General features: G+C 36.2%; 2 protein-coding genes across 2 annotated transcripts in view; one reads left to right on the forward strand and one right to left on the reverse strand.

Annotated features, from left to right (window-relative positions):
* LOC148954181 (uncharacterized) overlaps window positions 1–11,389 on the reverse strand; it is a 92,724-nt gene extending 81,335 nt beyond the window's left edge. Inside the window, exon 1 of the mRNA XM_089086957.1 lies at window positions 11,197–11,389. Within this exon, the coding sequence (XP_088943083.1) occupies window positions 11,197–11,214 (18 nt within the window). The 5' untranslated portion in view covers window positions 11,215–11,389. The remainder of the gene's footprint in view (window positions 1–11,196) is intronic.
* LOC148954180 (protein brambleberry-like) overlaps window positions 1–14,549 on the forward strand; it is a 250,431-nt gene that overhangs the window by 155,914 nt on the left and 79,968 nt on the right. The window lies entirely within an intron of this gene.

Raw genomic sequence — 14,549 nt, forward strand, 5'->3', positions numbered from 1 at the left:
TTTCAAGGTTTGAAAATTTTTTTATAGTATCCATGGAGTTTTATTAATAATTTTGATGTTATTATCCTGTACTGAGGACGGTCAATCGGAGGTCTTGACCGAAATATTTGCATTTTAGTTCATGTTTCACTGGCTTGTATAATCCTCGTTTTTATCTTTTTTTTACTATTGTTTCGTTTTATCATGATTAGCCAGTGTGGTCTTAGAAATTATTTATAGAGAATTGTAGGCATGTGGTTCTGGAACCACTCTAAGTTGTATATTAAAAGAAGGATTGCTTATCAAATGAAACTAAGAGAGGAAAGAAAATAACAAAATGAAAAATAAATCAAAAAAGGTGAAAAAACGAGGATTTTGTCAGCCAGTGGTGAAACATGAAGAAAAAGAAATAAGCAAATATTTTGACAAGGACCTCCGCCGAGTCGTCCTCAGTGCTAAACAAAAAAAAAAAAAGAAAGAAATAAAAGAAAAAGAAAACAACGAAAATCGAACCTTTCGAAGTTTACCTCACAACGCCAGAACAAAAACTCAGTTTTATGATTACTTTTCAGATAATCCTCTATTTTTACAAACGTGATGTACTCATTTTTTAAGGCATATCCCGGGAAGGCTGATTTTAAACCTATTACTCATATTTACGTGCTTTTCATCAAATTTATCCATCCAAAAGTGCCATATAGCACTAAACGGCACTTTTGGTACCACTTCTTAAGTGGAAGAGTTTAGAAGCATAAAACGGTACAATTGCAATACAAGTTCTAAAGCTAGTGTATAGTCCTAATATTATCAAGATGACTTTACTTTGAACTTGTGTACAAATTAAATAAAAAAAACAATTTTTTTTTTAACTGAAAGTAAGGAGCGACATTAAAACTTAAAACGAACTGAAATTATTCCGTATATGAAAGGGGCTGCCCCCTCCTCAACCCCTCGCTCTTTACGCTAATGTTTTTTATTGTTTTAAAAACAAAGCTGTGAGACAGAGTCAAACTTTAGCGTAAAGAGCGAGGGGTTGAGGAGGGGCAGCCCTTTCATATACGGAATAATTTCTGTTCGTTTTAAGTTTTAATGTCATTCCTTACTTTCAGCTAAAGAAACTTGTTTTTTCTTTAATTTCTGGACTTTTTAAATTAATGCAGCTTTTATTTTGGCTCACCGTACATGAATAATTAAAACGAAATTTGCATATTAATTTTACTGTTTTTTCGTTGTTTTTTTTTTTTGCTAAATGGCTTTCTCGAAATTTTGTTCTAGCGTAACTTACGAATTAACTTCCGTAACGAACTTCTATATTCGTATATTTTTATCACGTATATTAGGGGGTTTGCCCCCCTATTCAATACCTCGCTGTTTACGCTAAAGTTCAAATTTTGTTCCAATTCTTTAAGAGTGACACCTTAATCACAAAGGCCATTAATTAGAATAAATAGCTCTGATGACAGTACAAAAAAAACTTTAGCATATAGAGCGAGGTAATGAGTGGGGGGCGAACCCAATCATATACGTATTAATTTCTGTTCGTTTTAAATTTTGATGTTGCTCCTAAATTTCAGTTGAACAAATTGTTAATTTTATTATTTAATATCTGATCGTTTTTTTTTTTAAATAATGCTGGGAAATTCTGCGCCTTCTTTCATAGCAATGTCCCTTCCCCCATGAAAACTTCTTCCATGGAAAGATCCCCTCACGTAAAATATGGAGGGGGGGGGGGTAAATCATAGCATATATTAAATACGTAATCTAACCTAACCTAGGTACCTTTTTTCCCCCTAAACCCCCCAAAAAAACAAAGTTTAAATATTGTAAACGCACTGATAATCCTTGGTTTGCAATCCAATTCTCTATTGAAAGAAACCCGTTTGACTAGTTTCTTAAGCATCTTCCATATACAATATATCGTGTGGGTTCCAGCTAATTGACAAGTACCCGTTTGTCTAAATCTTTAATAAGGAGAAATAAACGTTAATCGTTGATAAGTCACAGGCATGATCGACTAGATATTCCACATTTTCCCCCGGGGTCCCTAAATGATGCCCTGATAGTAGTCGACATCCAAGTATCTCTTTTTTGCCAAGCATACAGAAGAACAAGATTGATCAAAACTTGCCGAGACAACTTTCATCACAACAACGATCAGAAGAAAAAAAAAATCCTCCTAGATTTTGACAAGAGGTCTGCTCATCAAAAAATACGAGATCTGTCACAGTGACATCATGCCAATTGAAAAAGAAATACAAGAAATTGCTTCATCATGTCACAGTCTTTTTGTTTCTTTAATATGGAGTAGCAACGCCCTTGATCAAGTTTTGCACGCATTTGACTGTTTCATTAAAGTGTTCTTTGCTTTCACTGTCGTTTTACGGCATAAAGCCAAAAGCGGAATCGACTTCTTTGGTATGGTACTCATCACTCTTTTCTAACCGGATTCTGAATTTCCTGCCTTCTCTAACTTATAACCCTAAGGTAGCATAGTGAATTGATGCTCTGCTTGGCAATACGGGGCCCAGGGACTGATTGCTGCTACCGCAAGGTTGGGCGACACGCTTGCTATTTGTCCCTGTACATAAGAACCGGCGTCTGAAACGTCAATTGGACGTCAAGCAAGGGCTCTGGAGGATCTTTATCCTCCAAAATAGACAAAGTTGCGTATAGAAGTTGTATCTCTTATTGACCCACCCCCCCCCTAAAGTGGTGTAGGGAAAATGCTATAAAATGTGGAAAAATACGAACTGTGCAAATCTTTATATCAAAAGTAAAGTAATGTTACTTTATCTTCTTTTTTCAAACCGTTCATGGTAATAAATGATAAAAAGCGACCGCTAGTAGAAACTCCAACTCTGAAAACTGATATGAGTTTCAATATATTTTTCAAGTGCATCTACTTTTGATTCTGATTCCAAATTAAGTTAATTTTATATTTACCGATCAAGAATCAATCATATAAGAAAAATCGCATAAATTTCGAAGGAGAGAAAACCCCCAAAAGAGTTGTGATCTTGATGAAAACTACGCCGTCAAACTGAAAATCAATGAAATATTTGAATAACCTATAGCAGAGCTTTCAAGCTGGTATCTACAAAAGAAAACGAAATTATACGTTTTTCCTTAGAAGGATGGTTATCGAACGTGTTTACTTGTTGTGGTTCATGTCTACTTGGTGGTCGAAGAATACTGAAGTGGACTTACAGGAATGGAAATTTTAAATGCTAGTGTCTTTTTTAAGCCACAAATGAAATCAAACCCCGAAAAGTCGGATTTCTGCAATTATTTCTGCTATATAAACAATTTCATGCCAAATAGGGTTGGAATGCTATTAAGCGGTAGTTCTCGGATAGCCAATGGTCTTAGAACTATCCAAAAGCTATTTATTAATCCAGAGGCCTTATTACTAGGCGTTGATGCATTTGTCTTTAATCGTACATGCAGCTCATAGCAAATGAAGGGATTAATAATGAAGTTCATTCTAGACCATTTGTACAGCAAACCTAACCGTTATAAATTATTGTACAGTAAGGCACGAGCTATTGAGCGGAGGGGGGGGGGGGCAATGTGTCTTTTTGGGGGGATTTCTAACGCCTTGAAAAGAGGATGTACAGGCCAAGTATCTCAAAACTTCCATGAGAGATGCTACTACTACTAGTCACAACTAACCGCAACATCAAGCCGCCTGAGGCCAACACAGCTACGCACGCTCCTTTTCCATCCCAATCTATTCAAAGTCTTCCTCTTCACACCCTCCGAGGGAGCTCCCATTTCCCTTTAATCTTTCTTTACGACATCCTCCGACCCCAACTGCGGATGACCTGCTTTCCGTTTAGCCCTTCTTCAGATCAGTATAAAAAGCAAGGGGGAATACCTCCAAAATTCTTCTGTTTTGTTTACTTTACCTAGTTTATGCTCTCCATTTAAAAGCCAGAATATAATTTGTACTATACTGAAAGAAATTCTTTTAAATGTTTTCATTTTTATAGCTTTAAGAAATCAAAAATCAATTAAGATTTTAAGGAATAAATATCAGCATATGTATATTAAACTGACAATGCACATTTTTTCAGTAAATTCATTTGATTTTTTTTTCAGTAAAGTACAAATTATATTCTGGCTTTTAGAAAGCATAGGGGTTTAGAACCCTACTCATATCCATTTCTGCTCGTTTTGAGTTTGACTCTGTTATTTATTTTGATTTATGTTTGGGTTTCATTTATTTATTGATACTGATTTGTGGTAGTTGTATGCATGGTAGATTATTTGATTCTATTTTTGTTCGTTTTTGGTTTAATGGAGTTCTTTACTTCTTTTTTAACAAACTTATTTTGTGGAAAAAGTTTTTTTAATTAATCAACATAAAAAGACTGACGAGGGCTCAGGTTTTTCTTCTATGTTTTATATCCATGCTTTTATTTTAGTGTTCATCAAGTTTACTTTCTTTAACATTTTAACGTTTTCTAATTTATGTAGGCCTATTGATACCTTTTCGTTGAATATTTCTTCGCTCATCGTGTTTCCTTTCTTTCCTCGGATTTACTGAAGAATTTCGCTCATTTCGTTTATGCTTGTTACGTTCACTTTTTTAACGTTTGGATTAAATTAAAACTTTTTCGTTGCATTTTTCGTGCTCATCACGTTTATTTTTCGTGCTCATCACGTTTATTTTTCCTTTTTTTTAGTTTCACATTTCCCAATTAACACGTTAATATTTTTCGTTACATTTGTTTTGTACTTTACTTTGTGCTCACAATTGGATTTAGCAAGAACTTGGTTGCATTTCTTTGCGCTCGTCGCGTTTATTTATTTTGGGCTCATCATGTTTTTTCACACTTTCAGATTTCTCTTATTTTGACAATGAGTCTCTTGTCAGAACTGTTTAGCAGGAAGCATTTGTATGCTGTCGCCCTTTCCAATCAAATTAGCTTTGTGGTAATTCAACTCTGGCACCAACCTGATTGAAGAATTTTCTGCTAAAATCCCCACTAAGATTTTAAACTACCAAACCACCTTATACCATTTGTAATTGGACTTACATTATACCAGAATACTGTTTCGATTTCGCAATTCGATGCTTTCATTTTTCTCTTATTTTTTTCACATTTCTGTTGCCAGGGGCGGACACAGATTTAATGTATGGGAGAGGGAACCAACAAAAAAAGCTCTCCCATTGGTCCCCTACAACCCTCCTGTAATTAATACAACTTTCGACTTTCCGGGGGAGGGTTCATGTGCCTTCAAAACCACCCCCTGGATCCACCCTTTGTTGGGCGCAAACTTCCCCCAAGTATGATCTTCCATTTATTACTTTATTTTTTCACTGTCTAGTTAAAACGAAACTTAATAGCAAATACTCTACGGTAACTGGTATAAATGTACTATGCACAAAATATGTAAGTATTTTACCAGGTCCATAGCCTACCCAGCTTTTGTTGCCAATGAATAAGTGTGTATTTTATGTTATTTCTTTGCATTATCGTTGGACTCAAACCCATCTCTGGACATAGCCTTGCATTTCCATTTGTTTTTGTCATTCCCTTATCCAAGAAGTAATTATTTGCTAACAAATTCATTATGAGTGACTATATATAAATCCATTACGGGTAACTCTAAGATGCTATAAAAAAAAAAAAAAAAAAAAAAAACAAAAAAAAAAAAAAAATATATAAAAAAATCTACTTATTCTCTTGTTGGGATCATTTGGAGATGTCAATGCATGTTCTCCTTGCAATTCAAGGCAAAATGAAAATTATCGAATTATTTTAAAATAAATTCTGTATACTTTAAATCAAGCGTGTGTGTCAGTGCAGTTATTCACTTTCACTGAAAAATAAGCTTAACCAATCAAGCTAGAAAAATAGAAAAAGTATGAAGAATAACTTTGGAATCCTGAGGATGGAAAAGGCTATACAAATCCAAAAGAATAAAAAAAGGAAATGTGGCATCAGTACGGAAAAGAAGTGTGGCATCATCATAAGAAGTGTATTAGGGCCAAAGGTCCGGGCATCATCCGAACGAAAGAAAAGGGGCCTATCCTATATCCAAAGGGGCCTATCCTATATCCACTCTTTCTCTGTTTCTTTCTAAAAGATAGTATAAAATGTAGGTTATATCTATCCTTACTCTGGCAAAAAAATGAGTAGTTTTCTTTGGCTTTAGGTTTTAAAGACACAATTCTAATGATTTGAGTTGGATTTTAAGCCATAAAAGATTTTTTTCCCGATTTGATATATTTTTAAAATTCTTTCAAATTCTTACAATCCTTCTCATAATTCAGGATTTAGCAAAGATATGAGGCTCAAGACGCTTCCTTGTTTGGCCTCATTCCTGCTGTCGATCGATTTTTGAGGGTTTTCTTTTATAACACTAAGTTTGTTCAAGTTAAACAAAATTCAGTACGCTTTGAAGGGAGTATGGGTTAGCGTCACCAATTAGAAAGGCAGAGGTGTTTTTGCCCCCTAGATTTTGAAAAAATACCTTTTTTCGGTGCAATTTTATTGAAAAAAATTGCTTTTTTGGTATTTAAACAGAAAACTGGACAAATTTGCCCCCCCCCAAACATTGAAAATACATTTGTCCTTTCCCCCCGCAAATGTTCGTAAATTGACACCACTGGCACGGGTTAAGATATGTAATAATCTTCTGTTCTAACTCAGAAATCAGATAGGCAAGTAAAAAGAAATATACCATGCGCTTCCCTATTCAACGATCTTTCCAAGCATAATATACGAATTACTATTGTTGGAATTGTGTACCAGCCCCCACCCAGGGGCGTAGCTCCAGCATTTTTAATGGGAAGGTGGGGGGGGGGCAAGAGGGGTCTACATCCGGAGAGTCAAGGGGGATGTGCTATAAAATAATTATTTTCTCAAAATTATTGGGGGGACAACTGCCCACTCTTGCCCCCCCCCCCCAACCAAGTCACTGCCCCCACCCTCACACACACGGGCACACAAATGACTGGACACAGTCGCACGCTAGATATAAGTAGACAATTCATCATCGTCGGCTCCTCCATACTGCCAATTTATATATATATATATATATATATATATATATATATATATATATATATATATATATATATATATATATATATATATATATATATATAAAGTCACCAAACGTTTTATATAACCTAGGTCCATGTCTCGGTATTAGGGGGGGGGGAATTTTCTATGATAGGGGGGATTGTTCAATTTTTTCTAAATTTAAAAACATGATCGTTATTAATACGGGGGAATTTTCAGTAGGAGGGATTTTCCATGATCTGAGAATTTTCCCCAAGGAAATTTTCTGGGGGAATTTCAATTTCCTTCCTTTGAGATCGCAGCAACGGGCGACGGGGATATTAATTCCTGAAAGTTCCATTCACCTAATTCAACTACTTTCGAAGATAGCAAGAAGCCTCTAAACTTAGAATTTAGCAAAGTTTTCTGAATGTCATGTAGTAAAAATGTTGTTATTATAGTGTTAGTTCAGAACTGGACCACACTATCATTTTGTAACGGCAGCTATTAGTTCAGAACTGGACCACACTATCAAACAGTTCGTCGATAACGAACTATAAGTAAGGAGCGACCCGGCTCAATGGTAACCAAAAACTCTAGAAAACGGGTTTTTGATACCAATAGATACATCAAAAGAATCAGATTTCAATTATATAACTTTCATCAAGTATATAATGCTTCTCATCAAAAGTTTACGCGCTGAGAAAATCTGGCTGATTTCAAAAAAAGTTGACAGACGCCTAGAAAATATAGAACCTTAATGAAAATCACACCATCATATTCAGAGTATCAGAGAACCCACTGTAGGGTTCAAGTCTATTACAAAATGGGCATTTGCATTTTTGCCAGAAGAAAGATCACGAATGCGTGTTTATTTGTTTTTTTGTTTTGTTTTTTCCCAGGGGTGATCGCATCGACCTAGTGGTCCTAGAATATCGTGGGAGGGCTCATTGGAACGGAAATTAAAAGTTCTAGTGCTCTTTTAAAGTGACCAAAAAAAATGGACGGCAACTAGGCCCCCTCCCACGCTCATTTTTTTCCCAGTCCCCTGATCAAAATATTGAGACAACCATTTTATTCAGAATGGTCGAAAATATGATAAATGTGTCTTTTATGTTGACTTAATCCCCCGACGTCTCCGGGGGGAGGGCTGAAATCTGTGAACTTTACCCAATGTTAACATAATAGTTTTGGCTATTGGGAAGTATACAGAAGTTTTCAGGAGGGTTTTTTCTGGTAGCGGGGGGGGGAGGGTGGGTCAGGGTTTATTTTGGAGGACCTGTCCATGAAGGAAGTTTTCATGGGGGAAGGGAAAATGCGATGAAGAGGGCGCCAGACTTGCCAGCATTATTTATTGGTTATTGGGAAGTATACAGACATTTTCAGGAAGGATTTTTTTCTGGAGGGGGGGGATGGAGGAGGGGCTTACTCGGGAGAATATTTCCGTGGAGGATGTTTCCTTGGGGCAAGGGACGTTTCTATGAAGGGGGTGCCGGATTTCCAAGCATTATTTAAAAAACAATGAGTAATTAAATTTAAAAAAAAACGAGTTTTTTCAACTGAAAATAAGAAGCAACATTAGAACTTAAAACGAACAGAAAATATAAAGTATATAAGGGGGGTCTTCCCCAAGTCAATACCTCGCTCTTCACGCTACAGTTTTTTTAGTGCTTTCAAAAGAGCTATCTATTCGAATTAAACGGCCTTTGTGATTCAGGGGTTTGTGAATTAAAGTTTTTTTTAATTTTAACGTAAAGAGCGTGGTATTGACTAAGGGGAGAACCCCCTCATGTACGTAATAACATATACGTAATAAAAAAAAAACAAAAAAAAACAAGCGATACGGCTCAATAGTAATCGAAACTTTTAAAAACGGAATTTTATGTCAATAAATGTATCAAAAGAATGGGCTTATAATGCTGATTCTAAATATATAAATTGTATTAAGTTTAGTATTACTCATCAAAGGCGACGAGCCTGAGAAAATTTACCCGATTTTTTAAAGAGGGGGAAACATCCCCTACAAGTGAAAGAATTTTAATGGAAATCACACCGTCAGATTCAGTGTATCAGAAAACCCTATTACATAGGTTTCAAGCTCATATCTGCAAAAATCTGCAACTTTGTATTTTTTGCTAGAAGAAAAATTTACGAATATAGAAGTTAGTTAAGTAAGTTAATTTGTAAATTACGTCATAACCAAATTTAGAGACATCCATTTAGAAAAAGAAAAGTAAAATTTTTATGCAAATTTTGTTTACCTATTCAATGACGGTGAGCCAAAATAAAAGCTTCATTAACTAAAAAACTATCAGAAATTAAACAAAAAAACAAGTTTTTTAAACTGAAAGTAAGGAGCGACATTAAAACTTAAAACGAACAGAAATTATTCCGTATATGAAAGGGGCTGTCCCCTCCTCAACGCCTCGCTCTTTACGCTAAAGTTTGACTCTGTCTCACAACTTTATTTTTTAAAACAATAAAAAACTTTAGCGTAAAGAGCGAAGCGTTGAGGAAGGGACAGCCCCTTTCATATACGGAATAATTTCTGTTCGTTTTAAGTTTTTATGTCGCTCCTTACTTTCAGTTTAAAAAACTTGTTTTTTTATTTAATCATTCTGTAACGGCAGCTATTACGGCTTTTATTTTCCACTGTCCGATTGTTTGAAAACAATGCTAGCTAGCCGTTGTTATTAGGATGGCAGAAACAGAATTGTTAGCCAACAGAAATTGTTAGCTAAAAATTCGCAGAAACGTAATGCTTAACAAGGAGAATCAAAACAGTTCTATGCATTTTTTGGAAAAAGAACACAAGCTTCTGAAATAGGGCTAGAAAATTTCAAGGATTGTTTGTGGGACCAAGATGACCTCAAGGCAGATGATTGGTGAAATCATCAGTCAAGTCAGAATAGCCGAAAAACTTTTTGTCTCCAATCTGTTGGATAAACAAGTTCTGTCTCCAATTGGTCCAAAATTCTGATTCTTTATGTGACTTCGGTAAAGATGCAGAGTAGCAGCTTTCCAGGAGGAAAGAAAGAAACAAAATAAGAGCATTGTCAATAGACTGCTTATTTTATGTTCCTTTCAACATAATAGTCGTTACCCTGACAATCCAACCCCCTGATGGACACATATAGGCTATAACCCTAATCTAGCCTGAGTGCATGATTGAATATTGTATAAAAAATACTGGTAAAATTCTACTTTAGCTACTTTTGGTTATCTTGGAAAGGGGCTTGGTTAGGAAAATGGAATTTTCAGGGACGGGTCTACAGGCTAAAGTATGTCCCGGGAAAGTATTTTGAAGTACCTATCTCCACTCCTCCCTCTAGTGGGTCCTGACCTATGATTACCTTTAAAAATTTGTGTGTTATAAAAAGTGAAACCTTTTAAAATAGATCTTCTACTTAAAATGAAGTCCAACAAAATTGTTTTCAGCTTCAAAACTTTGTTCAATCCTGATTTATAGAGTTTTAAAGATATGCAAATACATTTCCTAAATTTTGAAAATTAACATTGATATGGCTTAAAATACTACTCAAATAACAGGAATTGCATTTCCAGAACTAAAGCCAGAGAAAAAAGAATCTTACAACTGAAAATTAAGGTAAAATGTTGTTTTGTCAAAATTTCAATAGGTATAGACCTGTCATGTAGGCAAATTTCAGGATCCTCTAGAGGGAGAAGGAGAGGAGATATGTACTTCAAAATACCTTCCCAGGACATACTTTAGCCTGTAGACCCATCCCTGAAAGTTTCATTTTTAAATGCATTTTGAAAGTATTCACAATAGAAATTAATTATTCATCATATTGGCAAGGGCGTAATTTGCTATGGGGCAGGGGGCGCAACTGCCCCCTTCAAACCCATTCACCCCTGACCCCAGTCTACGACCCCCCTCCCGATATCAGTTTGTCCCCCAGCTGAAAATTAGGTTCTGCAAAAGACCTTGTCAAAACTAAGATACACCTGCATGATTCAAGCATCCAGTGTAACAGTAACAGATCACTTTTCTTTAGTATACCTTTGCCTTTATGGCACTATACTATGTGGCTTATTTTTTACTTTTATTTCCACTTCATTTGGGAAAATTGGCTCCAACTTTGTTTCCTCCCCCCCCCCAGCATTCTGACTAAATTATGCCACTGTATATTGGCGCTGAACTGGAATAACTCAAGGACCTAAGGCCAAAGGGACTTACGGTTTGTTTCAACTTCATTAGTACTAAATCCTTTCCACCAAGAGATCATCAGATCTCTGTTACTCCTTTGTAACTATAGTATCACTGGTATATAACACACATTCCATGCAAACACTGTTAATGCATGGAAATACTTTACATTTGATAGGGAAAAACCTTGACTATCCGTCACTGTCTTTGTCCAAATCTTAGTTCCAGATTGCCTATCAAATGGTTTACATTGGTATACCCAAAAATAATGTGTAGCAGTAAAGCGCCGGGTAGCACCACTCTGACGTAATTTTGATTCAGTGTGGATTAAACATACATCACTTGTTTTAAGTACAAATGATGGTACCGGGACGGTTTCTATTAACTTTAGAAAAGTAAAGGCGTAGATCAAATACGATGAAAGAAAAAAGGAAAAAGAACAGATATATAATCTAGGGTGTATCCATGTTTTTGGTTTGGAGGATGGGGATTTTTTCGGGGGGATTCACACAGATAACTTTAAAAAACGTATCATAAATTTGTTTATATGTATTTATGTACTTATGATACGTTTTTACGAGTCAGACACAAATTGGGGGGGGGGGGTGCTTTTTTTCCGAAAGTTCGAATTTTGTACCAATTCTTTAAGCCTGACTTCTGAATCGCAAAGGCCGTTTAATTAGAATAAAAAGCTCCTTTAACAGTGCTAAAAACAACTTTAGCGTAAAGAGAGAAATATTGAAGAGGAGACCACCCCCCCCTCATATACGTAATAATTTCTGTTGGTTTTAAATTTTAATGTTGCTCCTTGTGTTCTGTGGAAAAAACTTGTTTTTTTATTTAATTTCTGATCGTTTTTTTTCCATAATGCTGGAAAATCCGGCTCTCCCTCCATAGAACATTGCCTTACCCCATGTAAAATACCTCCACGGGTAGATCCTCCCACGTAATCCCCTCCCTCCACCAGACAATTTTCCCTGAAAATGTTTCCCTGTTTACTTCCCAATAACAAATACTATATTTAAACAATGGGCAAAGTTCATAACTTGCAGCCCTTCCCCCGTGGCCTATGGGAGGTTAAATCAACCTCAAAGACATAGTTATTAGATCTTTCGACTATGCTGAAAAAAAGCTCAAAATTGATCGGGTGATTTTGGGGAAAAAATGAGCGTGGGAGGGGGGGCTAGCTGCCCTCTAATATCTTTGTGTCACTTAAAAAGGGCACTGGAAATTTTTATTTCCGATCAAATGAGCCCTCTCCGGAACTTCTACGATCACTGGTTCTATATTATCACCCCTGAAAAAAAAAATAAAAATAAACACGCATCCGTGATCTTTCTTCTGCAAAAAATACAAAATTTCACATTTTTGTACATAGGAGCTTGAAACCTCTACAGTAGGGTTCCGTCGTATGCTGGATCTGATGTTTTGATTTTTATTAAGATTACTTGATATTTTGGGGATCTTTCCACCCTTTTTCAAAAATTGGACAAATTTTCTCAGGCTCGTAACTTTTGATGGGTACAATAAAATTTGATGAATTTTAATATTTTGAATAAGCATCGAAATTCGATTCTTTTGGTGTATCTATTATTATCAAGACTTAGTTTCTTAGAGTTTCGGTTGCTATTCAGCTGCATCGCTCCTTACTTATAGTTCGTTACCACGAACTGTTTGATTGTGACAAAAAGTCACACAATACCATGAAGAGCGAGGATTGAGGAAGGAGCGTTCTTACAAACAAAATAGTTTCTGTTCGTTTTGATTTTTAATGTTGCTCCTTACTTTCAGTTTAAAAAACAATTAATTTTCTGTTCAATTAATTACGAAAAAGAAGAGAAAATCTAGAATCATAATTATCCTGTATATCATGGGATAATTATCATAATTACTCTGGATAATTATCATGTATTATCCAGAGGCATAATTATTGGACCTTTCAAGTGTTCTGAATCAAATGGCTATATCAAATTTTGCTTGGATGTCTTTTGCAAAAAAAAGGGGTGTGGGAAGGGGGTTAGTTGTTCTTCAAGCTGTTCTGAGATTATGGCAAAATTATATTGCACATATAGCAGGGTAAAGTCCTTACTTAGTGTTCAAACATTGTTAGTTCAGGTGGCGGCCCATACTTAAATAGTTGTGGGCCGTATCTTTGAACCCTGATATAGAACAATGAAAAGATTTAATAAATTCCTTAAACGTCAATTAATTACATTGCCGTTCCGCAGACTACACGTTGATAAACATGGGTTTACAGTAAAGAGGATATACAAGCTCATATACGTACCTGAAATAGCAATTTGCTAAAATGAGAAAATATCGATAAATTGTAAATTACTTAATAACTGCGATAGGGCATTACCCTCTCATCCACCCTAAGCAGCCGTTACATTTCAAATTCTGATATAAGCTTATACCTCCAACAAGAAAAACTTGAATGGACATATTGATGTACAATTTATGTAACCACGCCTAGGCCTGAGAATTTTTTTTTTTTTATTCAAAAGAGCTTGTTTTCCAGCTTTTTGGCTTTAGATTGGAAACCTGTCGAAAATCGTGGGCAGTGCATCCTGCTTGACAACTGCTGAGTAGCCTTTGCACAAATAATTTCCGTGTATCTAAATGCGAACACACAATATTCTCTATTTTCACGGATTAGAAGGGTATGCGCAGGGTTGCCACCACGGTCAATTCCTAAAGTGCTACATTTGCCCATATTTGCGTGCTACAAGTAGTGGGAGGGGTAAAGGTCCAAACGGTACATCTTTATTTCGGAGACAATTGGACTCCGAACAGAACACCAAATATTATAGTAGGGGGGGGCATTTCAGATCCGAGCCCATGCCCTCCCTTTTCCGTAGGATTCAAGCGCATGACCTCCCCAGATGTCTAGCGCATACCCTGTTTCAGTATTGGCAAGATTCCCAGGATTGTTCAGTATGATTCTATGATTCAAGTGTTTAAGTATGATTAATCGAAGTGTGGTCAGGATAATACGCAACTACTAATAATAGGGTTTACTAGCCCATCTATTAAAGGGAACACACCTCTCGCTTTAAATAGGCTCATAGGGAAAATAGCATAGGGTTCCGACCGCAGCCCTCTGACGTGACGACACACCCTCGCCTTTAAACGGTCAGATAAGACATTAACATGGGATTTCATGCGGTCTCGGAATACAAGTGGTCAGCTGGCAAGATTCCCGCCCTCAGACGTTACGACACACCCTTGCGCTTTAAATAGGTCCATGCGGAAATTAACTTGGCATTCCTACGGGAGCCCTCTGACGTCACGACTCACCCTGAATCTCTTCTACACCACAGGTGGCAGATTAACATGGGATTTCTGGAAGTCACATAAGTGGAGCTACCAGACCCTTAATC

This window comes from Artemia sp. Qi Xiang Cuo, chromosome 3, assembly GCF_049724085.1.
Source record: "Artemia sp. Qi Xiang Cuo chromosome 3, ASM4972408v1, whole genome shotgun sequence".
In the NCBI taxonomy this organism is placed as follows: Eukaryota; Metazoa; Arthropoda; class Branchiopoda; order Anostraca; family Artemiidae; genus Artemia; species Artemia sp. Qi Xiang Cuo.